The sequence below is a fragment of the Paroedura picta genome, chromosome 4 (assembly GCF_049243985.1).
Source record: "Paroedura picta isolate Pp20150507F chromosome 4, Ppicta_v3.0, whole genome shotgun sequence".
In the NCBI taxonomy this organism is placed as follows: Eukaryota; Metazoa; Chordata; class Lepidosauria; order Squamata; family Gekkonidae; genus Paroedura; species Paroedura picta.
The window spans coordinates 29,669,793-29,688,605 of NC_135372.1; the positions used below are offsets into that span (position 1 = coordinate 29,669,793).

The 18,813-nt window shown below is 46.5% G+C and overlaps 1 protein-coding gene across 5 annotated transcripts in view; it reads right to left on the reverse strand.

Moving 5' to 3' along the window:
• SPMAP2 (sperm microtubule associated protein 2) overlaps positions 1–18,519 on the reverse strand; it is a 36,601-nt gene extending 18,082 nt beyond the window's left edge. For 4 of the 5 annotated variants that reach the window (XR_013230687.1, XR_013230688.1, XM_077336262.1 and 1 more), the window contains exons 1-3: positions 18,411–18,519; positions 8,476–8,590; positions 3,582–3,640 (exon numbers count right to left, since the gene is read on the reverse strand). Coding sequence is in view for 3 of the 5 variants with exons in the window: in XM_077336262.1 (XP_077192377.1) it covers positions 3,582–3,640; positions 8,476–8,540 (124 nt within the window). In the remaining 2 variants the exon portion in view is untranslated. The remainder of the gene's footprint in view (positions 1–3,581; positions 3,641–8,475; positions 8,591–18,410) is intronic. The other variant, XM_077336263.1, reaches the window with a different exon arrangement.
• Positions 18,520–18,813: the final 294 nt, after the last annotated feature.

The window sequence follows — 18,813 nt, forward strand, 5'->3', positions numbered from 1 at the left end:
TGTTGAATTGAAAGACTTGAGGCCTACTGCACAGGGTTGTTGTGCAGATGAAACAGGAAACAAAAAAAACAGTTTCTTCTGCAGAATAATGCTGAGCAGTGACCTCAAATCTGCAGAGAGTTGCAAAGAAGAAAGATACATGGCTTGGCTGTGTCTAACCTCCGGGTAGAGCAGTATTTTAAGTGAGAAGGGGCTTTTCTGTGGCCTCCCTGTCAGCCAACTGTTTGGCAGAAGGGGAAAGCCCCCCCCCTTCAAAAGGAAGGCCCTCAGGCTCCCCTGCGTTTCTCTCTGAAGAAAATGCCTCCCTCCCCTCAGTCAGGGCCTGTCAGAGGCTCCTTCGCAGCAGGCCTGAAGGGAGGGGGAAGGGGCGCACTCACCAGCCTCCTGCCAGCTCTGTCAGGGTTCTGAGGCAATTTACAGTTGGACTTGACAGGGCAGCCTTGGGGCGAAAAGGGCTGTCGCAGCCTGTGTTCTCATCCTCCTTGGCAGCCCTACTGACCTCCTCTCCCTGCGGTGGTCAGGAGCAGACTGGCAGCCAGACTGGGCTGGGTGAATGGAATTTTGGTCTGTCCTGGTGAGGGCCAATGGGAAGACGCTTCACGCGCCTCCCCATTGGCTGCTTGGCCCTTGAGTGGCACTTGGAGGGGCAAATTGGGAGCCACTTTGCGGCTCCTGATTCACCCCTCTGAGTTTTTATCATGGACAGAGCCCACCCTAATTCCTCCCCATTAGCCCTTAGGGCTTTAGCGGAGCAGTTAAAGACTCTATGATTCTAACCAAACCCTTCTCCCTCTGCCTCTGCTCTTTAAAGAGGATCCTGAACACAATGGGCTGTCTGGGGACGGGTTAGGGATGCCAGCCTCCAGGTGGGACCAAGGGGTCTCCTGGAATTACAGCTCATCTCCAGAGTACAGGGATCAGCAAAATTCATGTTTTGGAGGATGGACTCTGTGGTATTTTACCCCATTGAAGTCCCTGTCCTCCCCCAGGCTCCATTAAAATTTGCATGAGTTTCTCAACCTGGTTCTGGCAAGGGGTGACCTGGCAAACCAAGCCTCTGCATTTTATCACTGGGCAAGACTCAGGGGAGCACCCTGTAGGCTGGGGCATTGCATCCTGAGAAAGCCAGAAGTGTCCTACAGTAGTGGCACATGAACAATACACAACTTGGGCGGCGGGCGGATTTTTGCCCGCCCGCGGAGACTTATGTATCCGATTGGATTCCGGAATGCTCTGCGGGACCCGATGCCTCCTGGCAACTCACTAGCGGCCTTGGTGGAGGACTGGCAGTCCCGCCTGATGGCTGCTATAGATGAGATCGCTCTAAACGTCCTCTCTGCCCTCAATTCAAACGGGCCCCCTGGTACACGGGGGTGTTCCGGGAGAAGAAAAGGGAAGTGAGACGACTGGAGCGAGTGTGGCGGAAGACTCGTGACGAGGTTACAAGACCATCTTATCGCGCGCTTATGAGGGCGTATGAGATGGCGGTGAAAGTGGCTAAACGAGAGTTTTTTGCCACGGAAATTGCATCCACAAGCTCTCGCCTGACCCAATTATTCAGGATAGTTAGATCACTCACCGCCCTTGAGGGGCGCCAAAACACTAGACAATTGGAAATCGGCTGCGAGGCATTTGCGAGCCATTTTGCGGATAAAGTCTTGTCACTCTGTCGTGACCTTCCCACCACAATTAATACAGTAAATGAACTGGAGACCTGTTGGCTGCCTTTGGTAGTGAGGTTTGATGGCTTCAGGCGGCTCTCTCTTCCCGAAGTGGACAAGTTGCTGAGTTCGGTCAGGGCGACCACTTGCCCCCTTGATCCCTGCCCTTCCTGGCTCCTCAAGGGAGGCGGCCAGGGGATAGGAGGCCAGCTCAGAGACATCATCAACTCCTCCCTAAGTTCAGGGGAGTTTCCTGAGTGGCTAAAGGGGGCAGAGGTTCACCCTCTCCTAAAAAAAATCAACGCTGGACCCGCAGGAGCCTGCCAACTACCGCCCAGTATCACATCTGGCGTTCCTGGGCAAGGTGGTGGAGAGGGCTGTGGCTGACCAGCTCTCGGCATTCTTGGCGGAAACTTCGGCACTCGATCCATATCAATCGGGCTTCCGTCCTGGCCATGGGGTGGAGACAGTGTTGGTCACCCTTTTGGATGATCTCCGTCGCCAGTTGGACAGAGGTGGGTTGGCCGTGTTGGTCCCTTTGGACCTATCGGTGGCCTTTGACATCGTGGATCACGACCTTCTGATCCATCGCCTCGCCGGCACGGGGATACAGAGCACAGCCTTGTGCTTGATACGCTCCTTTCTCCAGAACCGGACCCAGAGGGTTGCGGTGGGAGAAGAGTTCTCACGTGCCTACGGACTCCCTTGTGGGGTACCGCAGGGCGCAGTCCTCTCCCCCACGTTATTCAACATCTTTATGCGCCCTCTGGCCCAACTGGTACGGAGTTTTGGGCTGGGTTGCCACCAGTACGCTGATGACACCCAGCTCTATCTCCTCATGGATGGCCGCCCGGACTCCCCCCCCCGGAACCATTCGCCAGATGTTTGGAAGCAGTGACTGAATGGTTCGAGCAGAGTCGCCTGAAACTCAACCCCTCCAAGACAGAGGTCCTGTGGCTGGGAGGCAGAGGGCAGGACCAGGCAGCGCGCTTACCCACCCTGGCAGGAGCGCAACTTACTATCACGCCCCAGGCCAGGAATTTGGCGGTGACCATCGATCCCTCCCTGACTATGGAGGCTCAGGTCAAGAGAGTAGCGGGTCAGGCGTTTTTCTATCTTCACCAGGCCCGACTACTAGCGCCCTACCTGTCCCCTGACCACTTGGCTACAGTGATCCATGCGACAGTCACCTCCAGAATAGATTTCTGTAACTCGCTCTACACCGGCCTACCCTTGTCTCTGATCCGGAAACTCCAGCTAGTGCAAAACGCAGCTGCTCGGGTCCTCACTGGTACACCTTGGAGGGCCCATATCCAGCCTGTGCTGAGGCAGCTGCATTGGTTGCCAATTGCTGCCCGGATCAGGTTCAAGGTTCTGGTTTTGACCTTTAAGGCTATACGTGGGTTGGGACCCACATATCTGAAGGACTGCCTACCGCCCTATATCCCCCGCAGGGCTTTACGCTCAGCGGGGGAGAATCTCCTGATAGTTCCTGGCCCTAGAGAAGCGCGCCTGACCTCGACCAGGGCCAGGGCCTTTTTGGTCCTGGCCCCTACCTGGTGGAATGAGCTCCCGGGTGAGCTGTGGGCCCTGCAGGATTTACCAGCTTTCCGCAGGGCCTGCAAGATGGAGCTCTTCCGCCAGGTTTTTGGTTTGAGGCCGAGGTCAGCGAATGAGTGCCAGCATCCCCCCCCCCCCGGACCTAGTAAGTTAGATCTCCTCCCCACCCTCCCTGCCGCTCTGATAGCAGGGGCGGGAATAATGAGAGCTTCCGCCATGCTGGGATTGTTTTAAAGTCTTTTAATTGGTATTTTAATGGGGATAGGACTATTGTGACCCGCCACGAGCCTACGGGGAGTGGCGGGAAATAAATCTAATTAAATAATAATAATAATAACAACAACCACAACAACAACTTGCCTGGGGTAGTGAATTTGTGATGCGCAGAAGGTATTTTATCTACCCAGTATACCGTAGGCCTGCAATGAAAAGGAGAGGGGGAAGGAATTTAAAACATTACAAAACTCTGCATTCCAATCTCCATGTTAGCTGCCCTGCTGGCAAGGATGGTGCTGATGGCTGCCAGCTTCCTTGGAGATCTCTATAACTGAACTCCCAATTCCTGAGATCAGTTCCCCTGGATAAAATGGCTGCCTTGGACAGTGGGACTGTGTAGCATTAGATCGCACTAAGTCTCCCCCTCTCCCAAGCCCTGCTCTCCTAAGGCTTCCCCAAATCTCCAGGAATTTCCTGGCCTGGACCTGGCATCCCTATCATGCAGGGTTGAACTCTGATGTCTTCTGGGAAAGATTTATCACAGAGAGAGAGAGAGAGAGGGAGGGGGGGACTGGGTAGTATAAACAATGTTGTTCTTTGTTCTAACTTTGTTCTAGCTCCGGGGAGGCTGGCAGTTTTATTCCAAATTTCTTTTCTTGGCCTCTTTTACTATCTATCATGAACATGGCTTGATGCCATTTTGCTTCCAAAGGTTAGCTGTGTGGAAAGGTACCTGAATTTTCACACCAAGGGGTGCTGTGGGAGGGGGGTTGGGAGCATATTAAATCCGGGTTATTGATTGTAACCCTCAGTTTTCGCAAAGACTTTTCACATGCCTGTTTCCTTAACCTTTTAATAAAGAGATTTCTTCAACCAAGGCTCTTCTGATGTTCTTATGTTTTGTGGTTCATTTGCTCCTGCAACATCTCTGTTTTTAAAGAGAAAACAATGAATGAGAGCTTCATATGCCTAAGAGAGGTTTAAAGTCTGGCTTTGTACTCTTCATTGGCTGACTATGCTGACATTTAACATTCTGATATGAATAAGATGAGGGATGGAAGTTGCAGCCTAGGATCACTGTAGGACTAGCCCATAAACACCTAGTTTCTTTAAATGAAACTGGGGGCCATTCCACACCAGGATCTATGTGGCAAATTGGTTGCAGGATGAAAAAATGCCATTTTAAATAGTGGAATTCGTCGTTATGCATACCTGGCTTTGAAGTGGAATCCAGTTGCGTTTCTATCGTTTCCCTATCGTTTCCGGTCTCTGCTAGCCAGGAAGCGATATTGCCGAGCTCGTCTCTCCCCTGGCCGTCAAGCAGCCAATGGGCGGCCTTTATCATGATCCCAAAAAGCCCCTTTCCCTTTAAGGAAGTTAAGAAAAACCACACACACGTTGCAACGAATCTGTGTTGATTCGTTGCAATGGAGAGACCCATCTAGGTAGCAGGTGCTGTTTGAGCTGCCATTTCATCGTTGCCACGCTCCCCCCGAGTAAACACCCCCCCCGGCATGGGCGCGATTTTCGGCCGAAAATACAGTAAAATATAAAGGGAAAATAAACCAGCAAACGGGGCTATGTGTTGTTTCATGCTTAGTGACTTAAAACAGCTCTGCAGCCAGGGAAGCCTCGCTGGGTAAACGAAGGCTCGCCGGTGCGTTGATCTCCGCTTGCTCGGAGAAAAAAAATGGCGATCGCTTTGCCGGAAGATCAGAGGAGAGAGCTAGGGGGCGGGACTTTGCAGAAACCACAACAATGGTAACGCACAGAACTTAACCGCTAGTGTTGCAGATTGGTTGCAAGAGTGTAGCGCTTTCCGGAGGGTGAATCCACTTTTTGGGATTTCCCTGAAAGCGCTACAACGAAGTGCTTTTTGCGGATCGGTTTCAGGAGTGTTGCAGATTGTCAACGACGTTGTGCATAACGGCAAAACTGTAGCGATTTCAATTTGTAACCATTGTGCTATTTTGGATGAGTGCAGAATAGCCCTAAGTCCTCTGAGCCTGATGAATTGCATCCAAGGGTAATAAAAGAACTTGTGGATGTAATTTTTGAGCCTCTGTCCATTATTTTTGATAAATCTTGGAGAACAAGTAAAGTGCCAGAAGATTGGAGGCGGGCAAATATTGTTCCCATCTTCAAGAAGGGGAAAAAAGAGGATCCGGGAAACTACCAACCCATCAGCTTCACGTCTATAGCAGGCAAAACTTTAGAACAAATCATCAGATACTCAGCCCTTGAGCAGCTAGAGCGGAAGGCTATAATTACTAAGAGTCAGCATGGCTTTCTCAAGAACAAGTCATGTCAGACTAACCTTAGCTCTGATTGGGAGAAAGTTACAACCTTGCTGGATCAGGGGAATGCTGTGGATATAGTTTATCTCAATTTCAGTAAAGCTTTACAATTCTCAATTTGTATTTGTATATCGCCCTCCCTTGCAGCACATGGTGGTTTACAGAAAACGTCAAATGAGTGTACAGAATGTTTCGTCACTGTGTCAACAGTCTTAACATCAACAGTTACAACGTAGTATGTTCAGGTAACTATAGCAACAGTCTTAACGTTATTAACAGTCATAACATGACATAACATGTTCAGATGACATTTCATCTGCAATCCCATAGACTGTGCTTTGTCTAGATAGGAAGGGTGGGGGAGCATCAGAAATTGTCACTGGCCTCAATCAAATTCCTTGTGGAAGAGCTCTATTCTGATAAGGTTCCACATCATATTCTTGTTGACAAGTTGCTAAAATGTGGTATAGATCCTATTAGGTGGGTTAAGAACTGGTTAACTGATCGCAGATAACAAGTGGAGTGCCTAAGAGATTTGTCCTGGGCCCTGTGTTGTTCAATTCATTTATAAATTACTAGCCGCCCCTGAGGGGGCCCATGAGGCCCCAGCAGGTCGTCAGGGGAGCGGGCGACTCCCGAGGGGCCAGCAAGTGCACTCGGGGCTTTGGCAAGGCGGCAAGCGTGCGAGCTGGGCCGCGGGGAAGGCTAACGCACCCCCCACCACCCGAAGTCAGTGGGCCTTCCCCACGGCCTGGCAAACATGCTTGGGGACTCTGCGAGGTGGTGATCGTGCTTGCCGGGCAGCAGGGAAGGCCTGGCTCGTTCCCCCCGATGGTGAAGTTGGCAGCGGCTCCCCTGGACGGCTGGAGGCAGCGGCGCAGGCTTTGGCCGAGGGAGGCGCATCAGATGAGTGGACTGGGGTGACCGGGCAGCGAAGAGGCAGCAGTGATGGTGGGATGGAAAGTCGTTTGGGGGAGGCACCGAGGCTGCAGCGGCGACGTAACAGGGAAGCGGGCGGAGGCCAGTGGCGGGTGGTCTGGATGGAGGTTCCCTTGTTGGCATGGCAGTGGGTGGGGAAGGGCCTCGGAGGAGTGGGTGTGGCAGGCTTTACTGGGCGCTTATGGATTGGCCCGCTCAATCAGCTCCTGGAGGCGGGTGCTCCAGGGGCTGGCCCAAGCGTCTGGATTGGCCCACAGGGACGGACACCACCCAGACAGGGTGGCCCTTTGTGACCTGGACAGGTCCGCCGACATGGTTGTTTCAAAAATATAAGAGCCACCAATGGTAAGGATTTGGATGAAGGAATAGAGGGGGTGCTTATTAAATTTGCAGATGATACTAAACTGGGAAGGGTAGCAAACAGAACAGAAGACGGAATTGGGATACAGAATGATCTGGCAGGCTGGAAAACTGGGCTAAAATCAATTTCAATAGTGAAGAATGTAAAGTTCTACGTTTAGGAAGGAAATATCAAATACATGATGATAGCATAGTGGAGACCTGCCTTGGCAGTAGTATGTGCGAAAAGTTGGATTGGAGCCATTGATTGATGAAGGGCAAACAAATCCTATGACTGATTCCCTGATTAATAGATGGAGTCATAAAAATAACAATGCTCTACAACTTTCTGCTTCTGTACTTATCTGATGAGAATTTAATAGTTTTCAACAAGATTTCATGGTGGAAAACCTCCCATGAAATTATGAGATTTCAGCAGTGAAACCTGAAAGACAAAATTGACTTAGGGGCTTTCCGCACCGGGATCCTTATAGCAAATTGTTTGCTGAACGAAAAATCGCCATTTAAAATAGTGGAATTCGTCATTATGCATACCTGACTTTGTAGTGGAATCCAGTTGCCTTTCCATCGTTTCCCACAGGCTTCTGGTCTCACCAAAAAACGCTAGAAAGGAAGCGCTATTGCCAAGCTCTTCCCGCCCCTGGCCGTCAAGCAGCCAATGGGCAGCCGTTAGCATGCTCCCAAACAGCCCCTTTCCCTTTAAGAAAGGTTTAAAAAAAAAAAAAACACCCATTGCAACGAATATGTGTTGATTCGTTGCAACGGAGAGACCCATCCAGCTGGCAGGTGTGTTTGAGCTGTCGTTTCATTGTTGCCACGCTCCTCCCGAGTGAAAAAAAAAAAAATCCCCCCCCCCTCACGGGCCCGATTTTCGGCCGAAAACAGTGTAAAAAATAAAGGGAAAATACATCAGCAAACGGGCTTCTCTGTGCTTAGTGACTAAACAGCTCTGGGGAGGGACTGAAGCCGGGGAAGCCTCTAAACAGAGGCTCGCTGGTGGGTTGAGCCCCGCTCGCTCGGAGAAAAAAAAATGGCGATCGCTTCGCCGGAAGATCAGAGGAGAGAGGCAGGGGGAGGGGCTTTGTAGAAACCACAACAATGGTAACGCACAGAACTTTCCCGCTAGTGTTGCAGATTGGTTGCAGGAGTGTAGCGCTTTCCGGAGGGTGAATCCACTTTTGGGGATTTCCCTGAAAGCGCTACAAGGAAGCGCTTTTTGCGGATCGGTTTCAGGTGTGTGGCAGATTGTCAACGATGTTGTGCATAATGGCAAATCAGTAACGTTTTCAATTGGCAACCATTGTGCGATTTTGAAGGTGTGCGAAAAGCCCCTCAATATTTGCAACTACAACATTAAACATTCAGTAATAACTGAAATGGGGATGTTTGTTGCAGCAGTAACAATGGTTCAACTCAAAAGTCCACGGCAACTGGTTTCTTACCTGTTGAAGACAACTTGGTGGCAAACTTTTGGCTGAGCAAGCTTGTTAATGTAGTCCAGACCCATTCCCAAGCCAGGAGTTACCAAGGCAATCAACTCCAAAGGCTGTCTTCCCTCTAGGAGACACAGTTCAAAAGGGGAATTATTTCTCCTACATACATATAAATATATGGAGAATAGTTCACAGGCAGTTGAAAGATAACCCAGGGTAGGAATGGGGGAACCATGCAGATAGTGCGTTTACTGATCTCCGGGTCAACAATCAGATTTGGGGCAGGTGGACATAATGCTCTGAGTTCTTGGACTATGTAAGATCTACAGTGTGCAAGATTTAACAGCATGAGAAGAATAGCTTGCAGGGAGCATTGGAGGAGATGTATATTTAGCATCGTTAGATTAAACTTCCTAATATTTTTCAAATAATCTCCTCTTTGGAAACTTCCTTCCTGCTCCCTTGAGCACACTTTCTCCCTGCTTGCCTCCAGAACAGAACGAATGAATGCAGAACAGCAAGTAGACAGTTAGGACTCTGTCTCTCTCTCTCTCTCTCTCTCTCTCTCTCTCTCTCACTCTCACTCTCTCTCCTTACCCTCTTTTTATGCAAAGATCATTTCTCTTCTTAATAAAACTATTTTATTCATTAAGCATCTTGGTGCTTTAGCCCTCTTTGCATACTTAAACTCTGCCAACAAAAGGAAACCGAAATGAGGTTCTGGGAAATTGGAGATCAGATCTCCACATTCCTTCCTCACTGTCAGATTTAAGGTAAGACTCCCTAAGGTAAGGATTTTGCAACATTTACCAGGTGCAGAAAGGCCCTGATTCTTCCAATCTGATTAAGCCCCCGTAAGGACCACTGAGGGGATATAAAGGCAACATCTAAGTTCCTCTTATGTTCCCCTGAAGGAGCAGACAGTGGTTTGGGGGGCAGGGTGAGGCCGGGAAAACAGAACAATGGAAAATGAGGCAATTTCCGCATATCAGTAAAAATAGTGTTAGGCCAGCTAAATGGCAAAGCACTAAATTTTATCGTCCCTCCCAGGCCCTCCTCACCTTTTTGCTGTCTCACCTTTGCCTGCCTTCTTTTCACGTGTCTTACTGTCCACATCTGCAGCTGGAAATGGCGGAAGAGAGCAACGTACCTTATACACGTCACGCTTCTGCGTGTCAATCAATCCAGACACTAATCCCCTCTCTCCATGTTTTAAAGGTCCTGCAATGCCCGCTAATTTTTAAAAAATCATATTTCGTTGAAATGCCTATGCATAGAATCATAGATACATAGTGCTTTTTGAATGCCACTCCTTATGGGATCATGAGTCCTTTGATACTTTTAAAAATTAATCTCATTCCTAATTTTGGGGGGTGGATGGAGAAAAAGTTAGAGAGGCATGCTTTGTTTTACAACTTTGAAAAAAAAATCTTTTATTTCTGGCATGGCCTGCTTTTCTAACTATTTATTGCTCCAGGAAGTTAGCCATTAAAAAAAAAAGAAATTCCCATCCCTGAGAACAAGGGAGAAGGAGGTGGGTGTGAGGGTGTGAGGAGGCAGCCGCCTTTAACACCTTCCCTCTGCTGGTTGCCTGCTGGTTGCTCTCCTGTAGCTTGCACTAAATAGGTTGGGGAATGTGATTCCCCAACTTGCACTTTAAAATGGAGGATGTAGTGAGCCGGTTACTGCCCAGGTGCCAGATGCTGGCGACATCACACAGAGAGGCCGGAATATAGCTACTTCTTTTGGCAAACATTATACTATATTTAATGGGTACGGAAATGCTTTGGTACTATTACATAGCTATTTGCTAAGGAAAACCACACCAGAGACTGTACTTGGATATTCCAGTGCCTCATCTAGGGTTGCCAACTCTGGGTTGGGAAATACCTGGAGACTTTGGGGGTGAAGTTGGGGGGTGAGAGTGTGTGAAAATAAAAGGAGTAGGAAATAACAGTAGTATTATGGTGGGGGGTTGCTATAGACCACCAGGCTAGGCAGACGATTTGGATGAGATGCTCCTAGACCAGATCACAAAGTTATCAGTGACAGTGGGCGGAGACATGGCACTTGGATAGCTCGAATATTTCGAGCTCCTGTTCCACTGAGGGTCAATTGCTGCTGTGATTGACAGAACCGGGTTTTGGGTACGCCAACTCATCCACCATCAACTCAGGAATTCCTTGTGAATCTCTGGGGCCTCTCTGTTCCGCAGGGAAATTAATTTTCCATGGAACGCAAGCTCAGTGTGCACAGGGTCCAGTAAGTGCCGTCCGCCATTTTAAAACTTTTTTCTTTTCTTTCAACTCTGCAATCTACAAAGCTCTTATTTTAATCTACAAAGCTAATTGGATACTTCCCTGCAAGACTTTCAACTCATCATAACTCCGGAGTGAAAACAACTGGCAGACATCAGATTGAGCCTATAAACAGTGAGTGGGGGTTTCCCCCGGCACCTTCTCCCCTGGAACAAACTCTTGGCGTGGAAAGCTGCTTTCTTTAATTTAAGCAAGATAGAGTGTAAGTGAAGCTACGTTCCTCTACTACGATTTACTGCAAACGAATGCTGTGAACTGAGGGGAGGACATCTGCTAAATTCCAAGATATTAAGACATCAATTAACGCACAGAGACGCAAGTATTTTTCCGTTCCTCCGTTCCTCCCGTTTCTGGCTCTGCTTTAAGCCACCTCGATATGAGGCAGGCTAATTCTCTTTTCTAAGTAGAAGGAGGACTTAAATCAACTCAAACTAATTAGTAATAGCTCTTACTGCATTTGTTTTGGTTTTCGGAGATAAGAGATAAGAGCCGTGGGTGGGAAGATCTCGCGAGAATTCTGTTCCAGTACGAGACATTGCTTTACTACGCTGCTTTACTGAGTTCAATATCATAACAGACTGTTGCTTTTCGTTAGGACTCCGTAGGACCTCTACTGGTTATTTGCAAAATTGCCTAAGACTAAGAAAATTTCAAGTCTAGAACATGTCTATGCTAAAAAAAATGGCTTACTTATTAGAGAAACAAACTCAAGATCTGAAAGCATTTACAGATGGCTTGCTTAAAAATATGCTCAAGGAGTTCAAAGGCGGCAAGGAAGAAGTCTCTAACAAGAATGACGAATCAACAACAGTGGCTGATGATAGCTCTAAACAAGGTGGAAAACTACCAGCAGAAGAGAAACTTGAAACTATGGAGATGGAAAAGGGGATGTCGGAGCTTTGCAGCCTAGATAAGGACACCCTACCTAAGAAGACATAAAGCCACTCTAAAGCAACAGTACACAAGAACCAATCAAAAGATATATGGATCTGCAGTGAAAGTAATCGATTGAAAGGAGCTTCTTGGGAAAAAAAACTGTACTGATATTGGAGCCCAAGAGGTACAACTGCTTCAAGATTCACCGATGTATACTCCGAGGGAAAGACTACAACTGCACTTTCTAAGCCAAAGGCCAACTGGACAGAACATAAGTCAATGGGAACAACAAGATGCAACAAGCCTCGATATGAGACCCCCCTTAAGAAGCTTGGGGAACGGAAATAAGACACAGTGGTTGAAATTCTTTTCCTCCTTTTTCCTTTTTCCGTAGCCATATAGGCAATATAACTAGTTAAGAAGTTAATCTGGGGTCTAAGATCTTCTAAGTAAGCTGAATTTGTATTATCAAATCTAACTTTGTAGTGTCTACCAGCCCAAAATTAAAGCTTAATTAAAAGGAGACACTTAATGGAATGGGTTTATACTACCATGTTAAGTGTGGGGTCTTAGATTTCCTATGTTAGCTGAATTTGAATTATTTAACATATCTCTGTAGTGACTCTCAGCTCAAACTTAAAGCATAACTAAAAGGAGGCACCTAACCGAGGAGGTGTAAATGTAACTAACAAAGACTTTATTTTACTAACTAATGAAGACTCTATTTTATCATTTTTGGTATCAATAATGTATACCTATATAACTTAACAACCTTAACAACCTATATATATATATATATATATATATATATATATATATATATATATATATATATATATATATATATATATATATATATATATATATATATATATATATATATATATATATATATATATATATATATATATATATATATATATATATATATATATATATATATATATATTTTTCTTTCCGTACAACTAAGTAGGCTTTTATTTTTTCCTTTTTTCTTTTCCCTAGTGGAAATGTGGATGGCTCTAAGACCACACTAAGTATAAATTGTTTATGATTGTTAAAATTGTTAAAAACTATGCAAACAAATGTTGAAATGATGGTAACAAAGTAGACTTCTCTTTTTAAATGTGGTGGAAACGTGAAAAAGTTTATAAGCTTTGGGTAAAAGTCCATAGTATTGTAGCCATGTGGAGTCTTATAATCTTAAATGAAGAGAAGAGGGTTTTCAAGAACAATGGGGCCCTTATCTGATTTACCTAAAAGGGGATTGAAACGGGGTATCAAGTGTATCAAACAAAGAGCATAATCCTTTTCTTTCTGTATCAATAATGTAGATTACTTGCATTGTATTATCTTTAAATATTTTAAAAGGGGATTGAAACAGGGAACTAAATGTATCAAATGAAGAGCATAACCTTTTTTCTTCTGTACTAACAATGTAGATTGCCTGTATTTCATTATCTTTAATCCTGGAAAATAAAAATCTTATTAAAAAAAAACAAAGTTATCAGTGAGACGGGACAGTGGTCATGGGAGATTTCAATTACCCAGATATCTTTTGGAAGATCAGGGTGTAAACTGCGTGGAGCTTTTATTCCACTCCCAGGTCGATGCAGTCCCTCCCATCTGCACTGAAATCGATTTCCAGTTTGATTTCCATCGATGGAAATTTTCCATCTGCAACCGTCATGCCTCGACCCGCAATCACCGTACCTTTGCCTCGGAATATCAGGGAGCGCTTATGTTCCGGAATATCCCCCAATTCGCGCCGGATGCACCAAAGGATCCACGTGTAGATGTCGGCACTCGGATTAACCGGCATTCCTCCCCCCGCTCCTCCCCAATGGTGACGTTACGGAACTGTCTTTTGCTGATTGGTCAACCAACCCCCGCGCTTCCAATGCTGACACTGCGTGGTTCTCTCTTGCTGATTGGTCGACAACCTTCCCCCCTTTCCAATGCTGACTGAACGTGTTTATCTCCTGCTGATTGGTCGACTCGTGGAGTCGAAAGAAAGGGGGAATAATTGTTTCACGGGTAAATATGCTGTTCAGCTTTGTTTTGAGAGCTTAGATTGTTTGAGACAGCACAGAAATGGAAAAGTGTACAAACACGGTAATTAAAAAAACATATCCAGGCGCACTCTGGTGGGAAGTACGTCAGAACGTCAGGAACCGATTTAAACTAACGTGATGCAGATGATGCAGGTATGTTAAAGCTGTTTCGTTTTGGAAATAATGTTTGTTGCAGATCACTCATAATGCCCGAGCCTGAATCGGGCGGAGATCGGCAAGAATAAAAGCGGGAAAATCAAGAGATGCAGAATAGGCCCAGCTCTGCTACAAATGAAAAATCCAATAAATTATTTATTTGTCTTGCTAACAACTTTATAGCCAAAGAAGTGAAAGGGGCAACCAGGGGTCTGCTATTTTAGACTTGATTCTTACCAATAGGGACGAACTGGTTGACGAGGTAAACGTTGTGGGCACATTTGGTAGTAGTGACCATGGGATTTTGGACTTTAGGATCTTGGGGAAGAGAAAAGCTGTACATAGTCACACATACAGGTTGGATTTCAAGAGAGCAAATTTTTAACAAACTTAAAGTTATGTTCGGTAGAATCCCATGGTCAGAAAAACAAGGAGATGGAAGTCCAAGAAGGTTGAGAGTTTTTCAAAGGTGAAATACTGAAGGCACAATTGCAGACAATTCCCTTGAGAAGGAAAACTGGGAGAAACCCAAAGAAACTAGGATGGCTCCATAAACAGCTTTCAAAAGAATTGAATAATAAAAAGAGTCATATAGGAAATGGAAGGAGGATCTTATAACCAAGGAGGAATATAAACAAATAACTAAGGCTTGTAGGGAAAGTGTTAGAAAAACTAAAACTCAGTATGAGCTTAGGCTAGCAAGAAATGCTGGAAAACAAGAAAGGGTTCCCTAGTTATATTCAAAGTAAGAAAAATTATAGGGACATGGTAGGATCATTGCGGGGACAAGAAAGTGTCTTTGTAGCAGGAGATGAAGAGACGGCTGCATGCTCAACGTGACAAAATCATATCACCGCTTAGTTGTCTTCTCTCCAGGCTAAACAGACCAAGCTCCCTCAACCTTTCCTCAAACAACTTGGTCTCCAAACCCCTCACCGTCTTTGTTGCCCTCTTCTGGATACACTCCAGTTTCTCTACATCTTTATTCAGTTGTGGTGCCCCAAACTGAATACAATACTCCAAGTGAGGCCTTACCATTCTGGACATTATACTTCTTTTTAATACAGCCCCAAATCCTATTTGCTTTGTTAGCCACTGAGTCACACTGCTGACTCATGTTCAGTGTCTGGTCTACTAAAAACCCCAGATCCTTCTCTGGCCTTTTAGATCATCCTGTATTCTGCATCTGTCTTCTGGTGGGTTTGGTATCCCTCCCAGTTTAGTATCACCTGCAAATTTAATAAGTACCTCCCCATTCCTTCATCCAAATCATTTAGAATAGGATCCATAACGCATTTTACCGGCCTTAGAATCATAGAATCATAGAATAATAGAGTTGGAAGGGACCTCATGGGTCATCTAGTCTAGCCCCTGTACTATGCAGGACACTCACATCTCAATCACTCATCTACTGTAACCTGCCACCCCTTTGCCTTCACAGAATCAGCCTTTCCACCAGATGGCTATCTAGCCTCTGTTTAAAAATTTCCAAAGATGGAGAACTCACCACCTTCCGAGGAAACCTGTTCCACTGAGAAACCGCTCAGTCAGGGACTTCTTCCAGATGTTTAGATGGAATTTCTTTTGAATTAATTTCATCCCATTCATTCTGGTCTGTCCCTCTGGGGCAAGAGAGAACAACTCTGCTCCATTCTCTATTTGGCAGCCTTTTAAATACTTGAAGATGGTTATCAGATCCCCTCTCAGTTGTCTTCTCTCTAGGGTAAACAGGCCAAGCTCCCCCAACCATTCTTCATACGTCTTGGTCTCCAAACCCCTCACCATCTTTGTTGCCCTCCTCTGGACACATTCCAGTTTGTCAACATCCCTCTTCAACTGGGGTGCCCAAAACTGAACACAGGACTCCAAGTTAGGCCGAACCAGAGCAGAGTAAAGCTCCTTTGATCTGGACACGATACTCCGTTTGATACAGCCCAAAATCCCATTTGGCTTTTTAGCCACCGAGTCACACTGCTGATTCATGTTCAATGTATGTTCTACTAGGACTCCTAGATCCTTTTCGCACATGTTACTGCCAAGATATTGGTGTAAATGGTTTTTCCTACCTAAATGCAGAACTTTACATTTGTCCCTACTGAACTTTATTTTATTCAGTTTAGCCCACTTCTCGAGCTTATCAAGATCATCCTGTATTCTGTTGCTGTCTTGTGTTTGCTACCCCTCCCAGTTTAGAATCATCTGCAAATTTAATAAGTATCTAATCCCTCATCCAAATAATTTATGAATATGTTGAACAACACAGGCCCCAGGACTGAAATCAACATAAACAATTCCCACAGCATTTCCCTGATCTAACAAGATAGTATCTTTCTCAGAAAAAAGAGGTGTACTCCTGCAGCATCAATGGGGAACCTGAGGAATTCCACATCAAGATTTCATTTTCCCTATTTCAACTTCAGTCCGGCGGTCAGTGAGCTCAGGAACAGAGCTCCCCACCATTGTTGCAGGGTAAAATATGTGGGTTCATAGGAAGAATGCCAGGCTAATGGGCAAACAAACAGTTCTATTGGTGATCTCAGCTGGGAGTAAATATTGAAGCAGGTGACAATATGACTGAGAATCTCCTCAGAAAACCTCAATTTATATACAAAAAGCACACAATATGTCTCCCCACCTGTGCTAGATTAGCGCTGATTGATTAAACTGGATCCTTGCTGCACTTTGTCTGCTTATATCCTAACTCGGACCTTAAGCTCAGCCCTGGTCACATTCACAACAGTGGCCTGATGAGGGCAGGTCCCTTTGAGTGGCCCTTGCTGTGGGAAGTTGGACTGACTTCAGTGTGCTTAGTGGATCCAAGGATCAATGTGCAAGAAACTGATATTATGGGGGTTTCTGCGCCCTTTAAAAATAGTGAAATACCTTTCATTGTCATTATATTCCGGCCCCTCGATATGATGTTGCCAACATGCAGCGTCTGGGCAGCAAAGGGCCGGCTACATCCTCCATTTTAATGTGCTAGTTGGTGAATCCCGAAAAATGGATCATCTGCAAATGATTCACCAACCTATCTAGTGCGAGCTACAGGAGAGCAACTGGCAGCCCACCAGCCAAAGAAATGTATGGAGGCGAAGAAGCGCTATCTCCGACTCCAATGTCCCGCTCTTGCACCCGCCTCCCTCGCTCTTCTCCTGGGGACGGGTCTTTTTTTTTTTTAAGTGAACTGCCTGGAGCAACAAATAGGTGTACAAGCATGCAGGCAAAGGCAAAATCCCCTCCCCCAAATGTTGTAGCACAAAGCATGCCTCTCTAAGTTACCCCCCTACCAATCAAAAATGAGATTCATTTTTAAAAGAAGCAAGACGTGTTTCCATAAGCGGTGACGTTAAAAAAGCACTATGCATCTATAATTAGATGCACAGGTGTTTCAACAGAGAAGTATTGAATTTTTAAAAATTAGTGGGCATCATGGGCCCTTTAAAGCAGTGGTCCCCAACCTTTCTGAGGCTGGGGACCGGCAGGGCATCGGGCCGCACCTGCGCTGACAACGCCCGCGCATCGGGCCCGCACGGGCCACACCCGCACACCGGGCCGCGCCCGCACGGCCTGATTCCCTCTCTCCGCCTTCCCGCAGTAAGAAGCTTCCCGGGCCGCAAGCTTGCGGCCTGGGAAGTTTTTTACTGGGGGGGGGCAGGGAGAGGGAGCTGCGGCCCGGCGCCATGGCCTTTGCGGCCCGGCACCAGGCCGCGGCCCACAGGTTGGGGACCACTGCTTTAAAGCATAGAAAAAGGGGATTGGCTGCCTGGCTTGATTGACAGGCGGAAGAGAGTCATGTATAAAGTGAGTTGCTCTCTTCTGCCATTTCCAGCAGCACTTGAGGAGGGGGAGAAGTGCGAAATGGCAGCAGAGAAGAGCGAGAGAGCAAAAAGGTAAGGAGAATCTGGGAGGCGTGATTATATTTAGTATTATGCCATTTAGCTGGCATAATGCTATTTTTAATTATTTTTAGGTAAAGGTAAAGGTAAAGGTAAAGGTAAAGGTAAAGGTAAAGGTAAAGGTAAAGGTATCCCCTGTGCAAGCACCGAGTCATGTCTGACCCTTGGGGTGACGCCCTCTAGCGTTTCATGGCAGACTCAATACGGGGTGGTTTGCCAGTCCCTTCCACAGTCATTACCGTTTACCCCCCAGCAAGGTGGGTACTCATTTTACCGACCTCGGAAGGATGGAAGGCTGAGTCAACCTTGAGCCGGCTGCTGGGATCGAACTCCCAGCCTCATGGGCAAAGCTTTCAGATGGCTGCCTTGCCACTCTGCGCCACAAGAGGCTCTTAAATTATTAAATTTAAATTATTAAATTAAAGAGGCATTAAATTATTTTTAATGATGTGCTATTTTTAATGATGTGCAGAAATGCCCTATGTGTTCAAGAACAGGGCAGTTCCTGCAATCTGTAGCCATTTCTCCACATTTGGGGATCAGCTGGCAGATCACTGATGCCTCCCTCCGCCCACATCTGCCAAATTATCTGCCAAACTATCGATGGTCTGGCCCTTTCTTTGCTCACCCCTTTCTCTCCTCACCTCAAATTCCCTCATCCAGTTACCTTTGGGCACCAACCTGTTCTTGACCCTTCACATGGCTCAACAGAATGCATTGATGCCTACTCGGGTTGCCATAGGAATGGCGACTGCATCTTCTGTTGTCGTGGGAACGCTTGTGAGACCTAACATCTGACCAGAGGGGATGGAGGCAACAAAAGGAGCTGTGCCTATGTGGCTCAGTCCTGCACTGCTTGGAAGAATGGGAAATGCTCCTGCAGCAAGATGCAAATGTTCACCCTCGAGGAAGACTCTGACACTCTCCTACGCTGTAGATCAGCAAAATCAGGTTCAAGACCAGTGGTTCTCAACCTGGGGGTCGGGACCCTTTGGGGGTCGAATGACCCTTTTACAGGGGTCGCAGCAGGGCGAGCAGCTTGGCCAG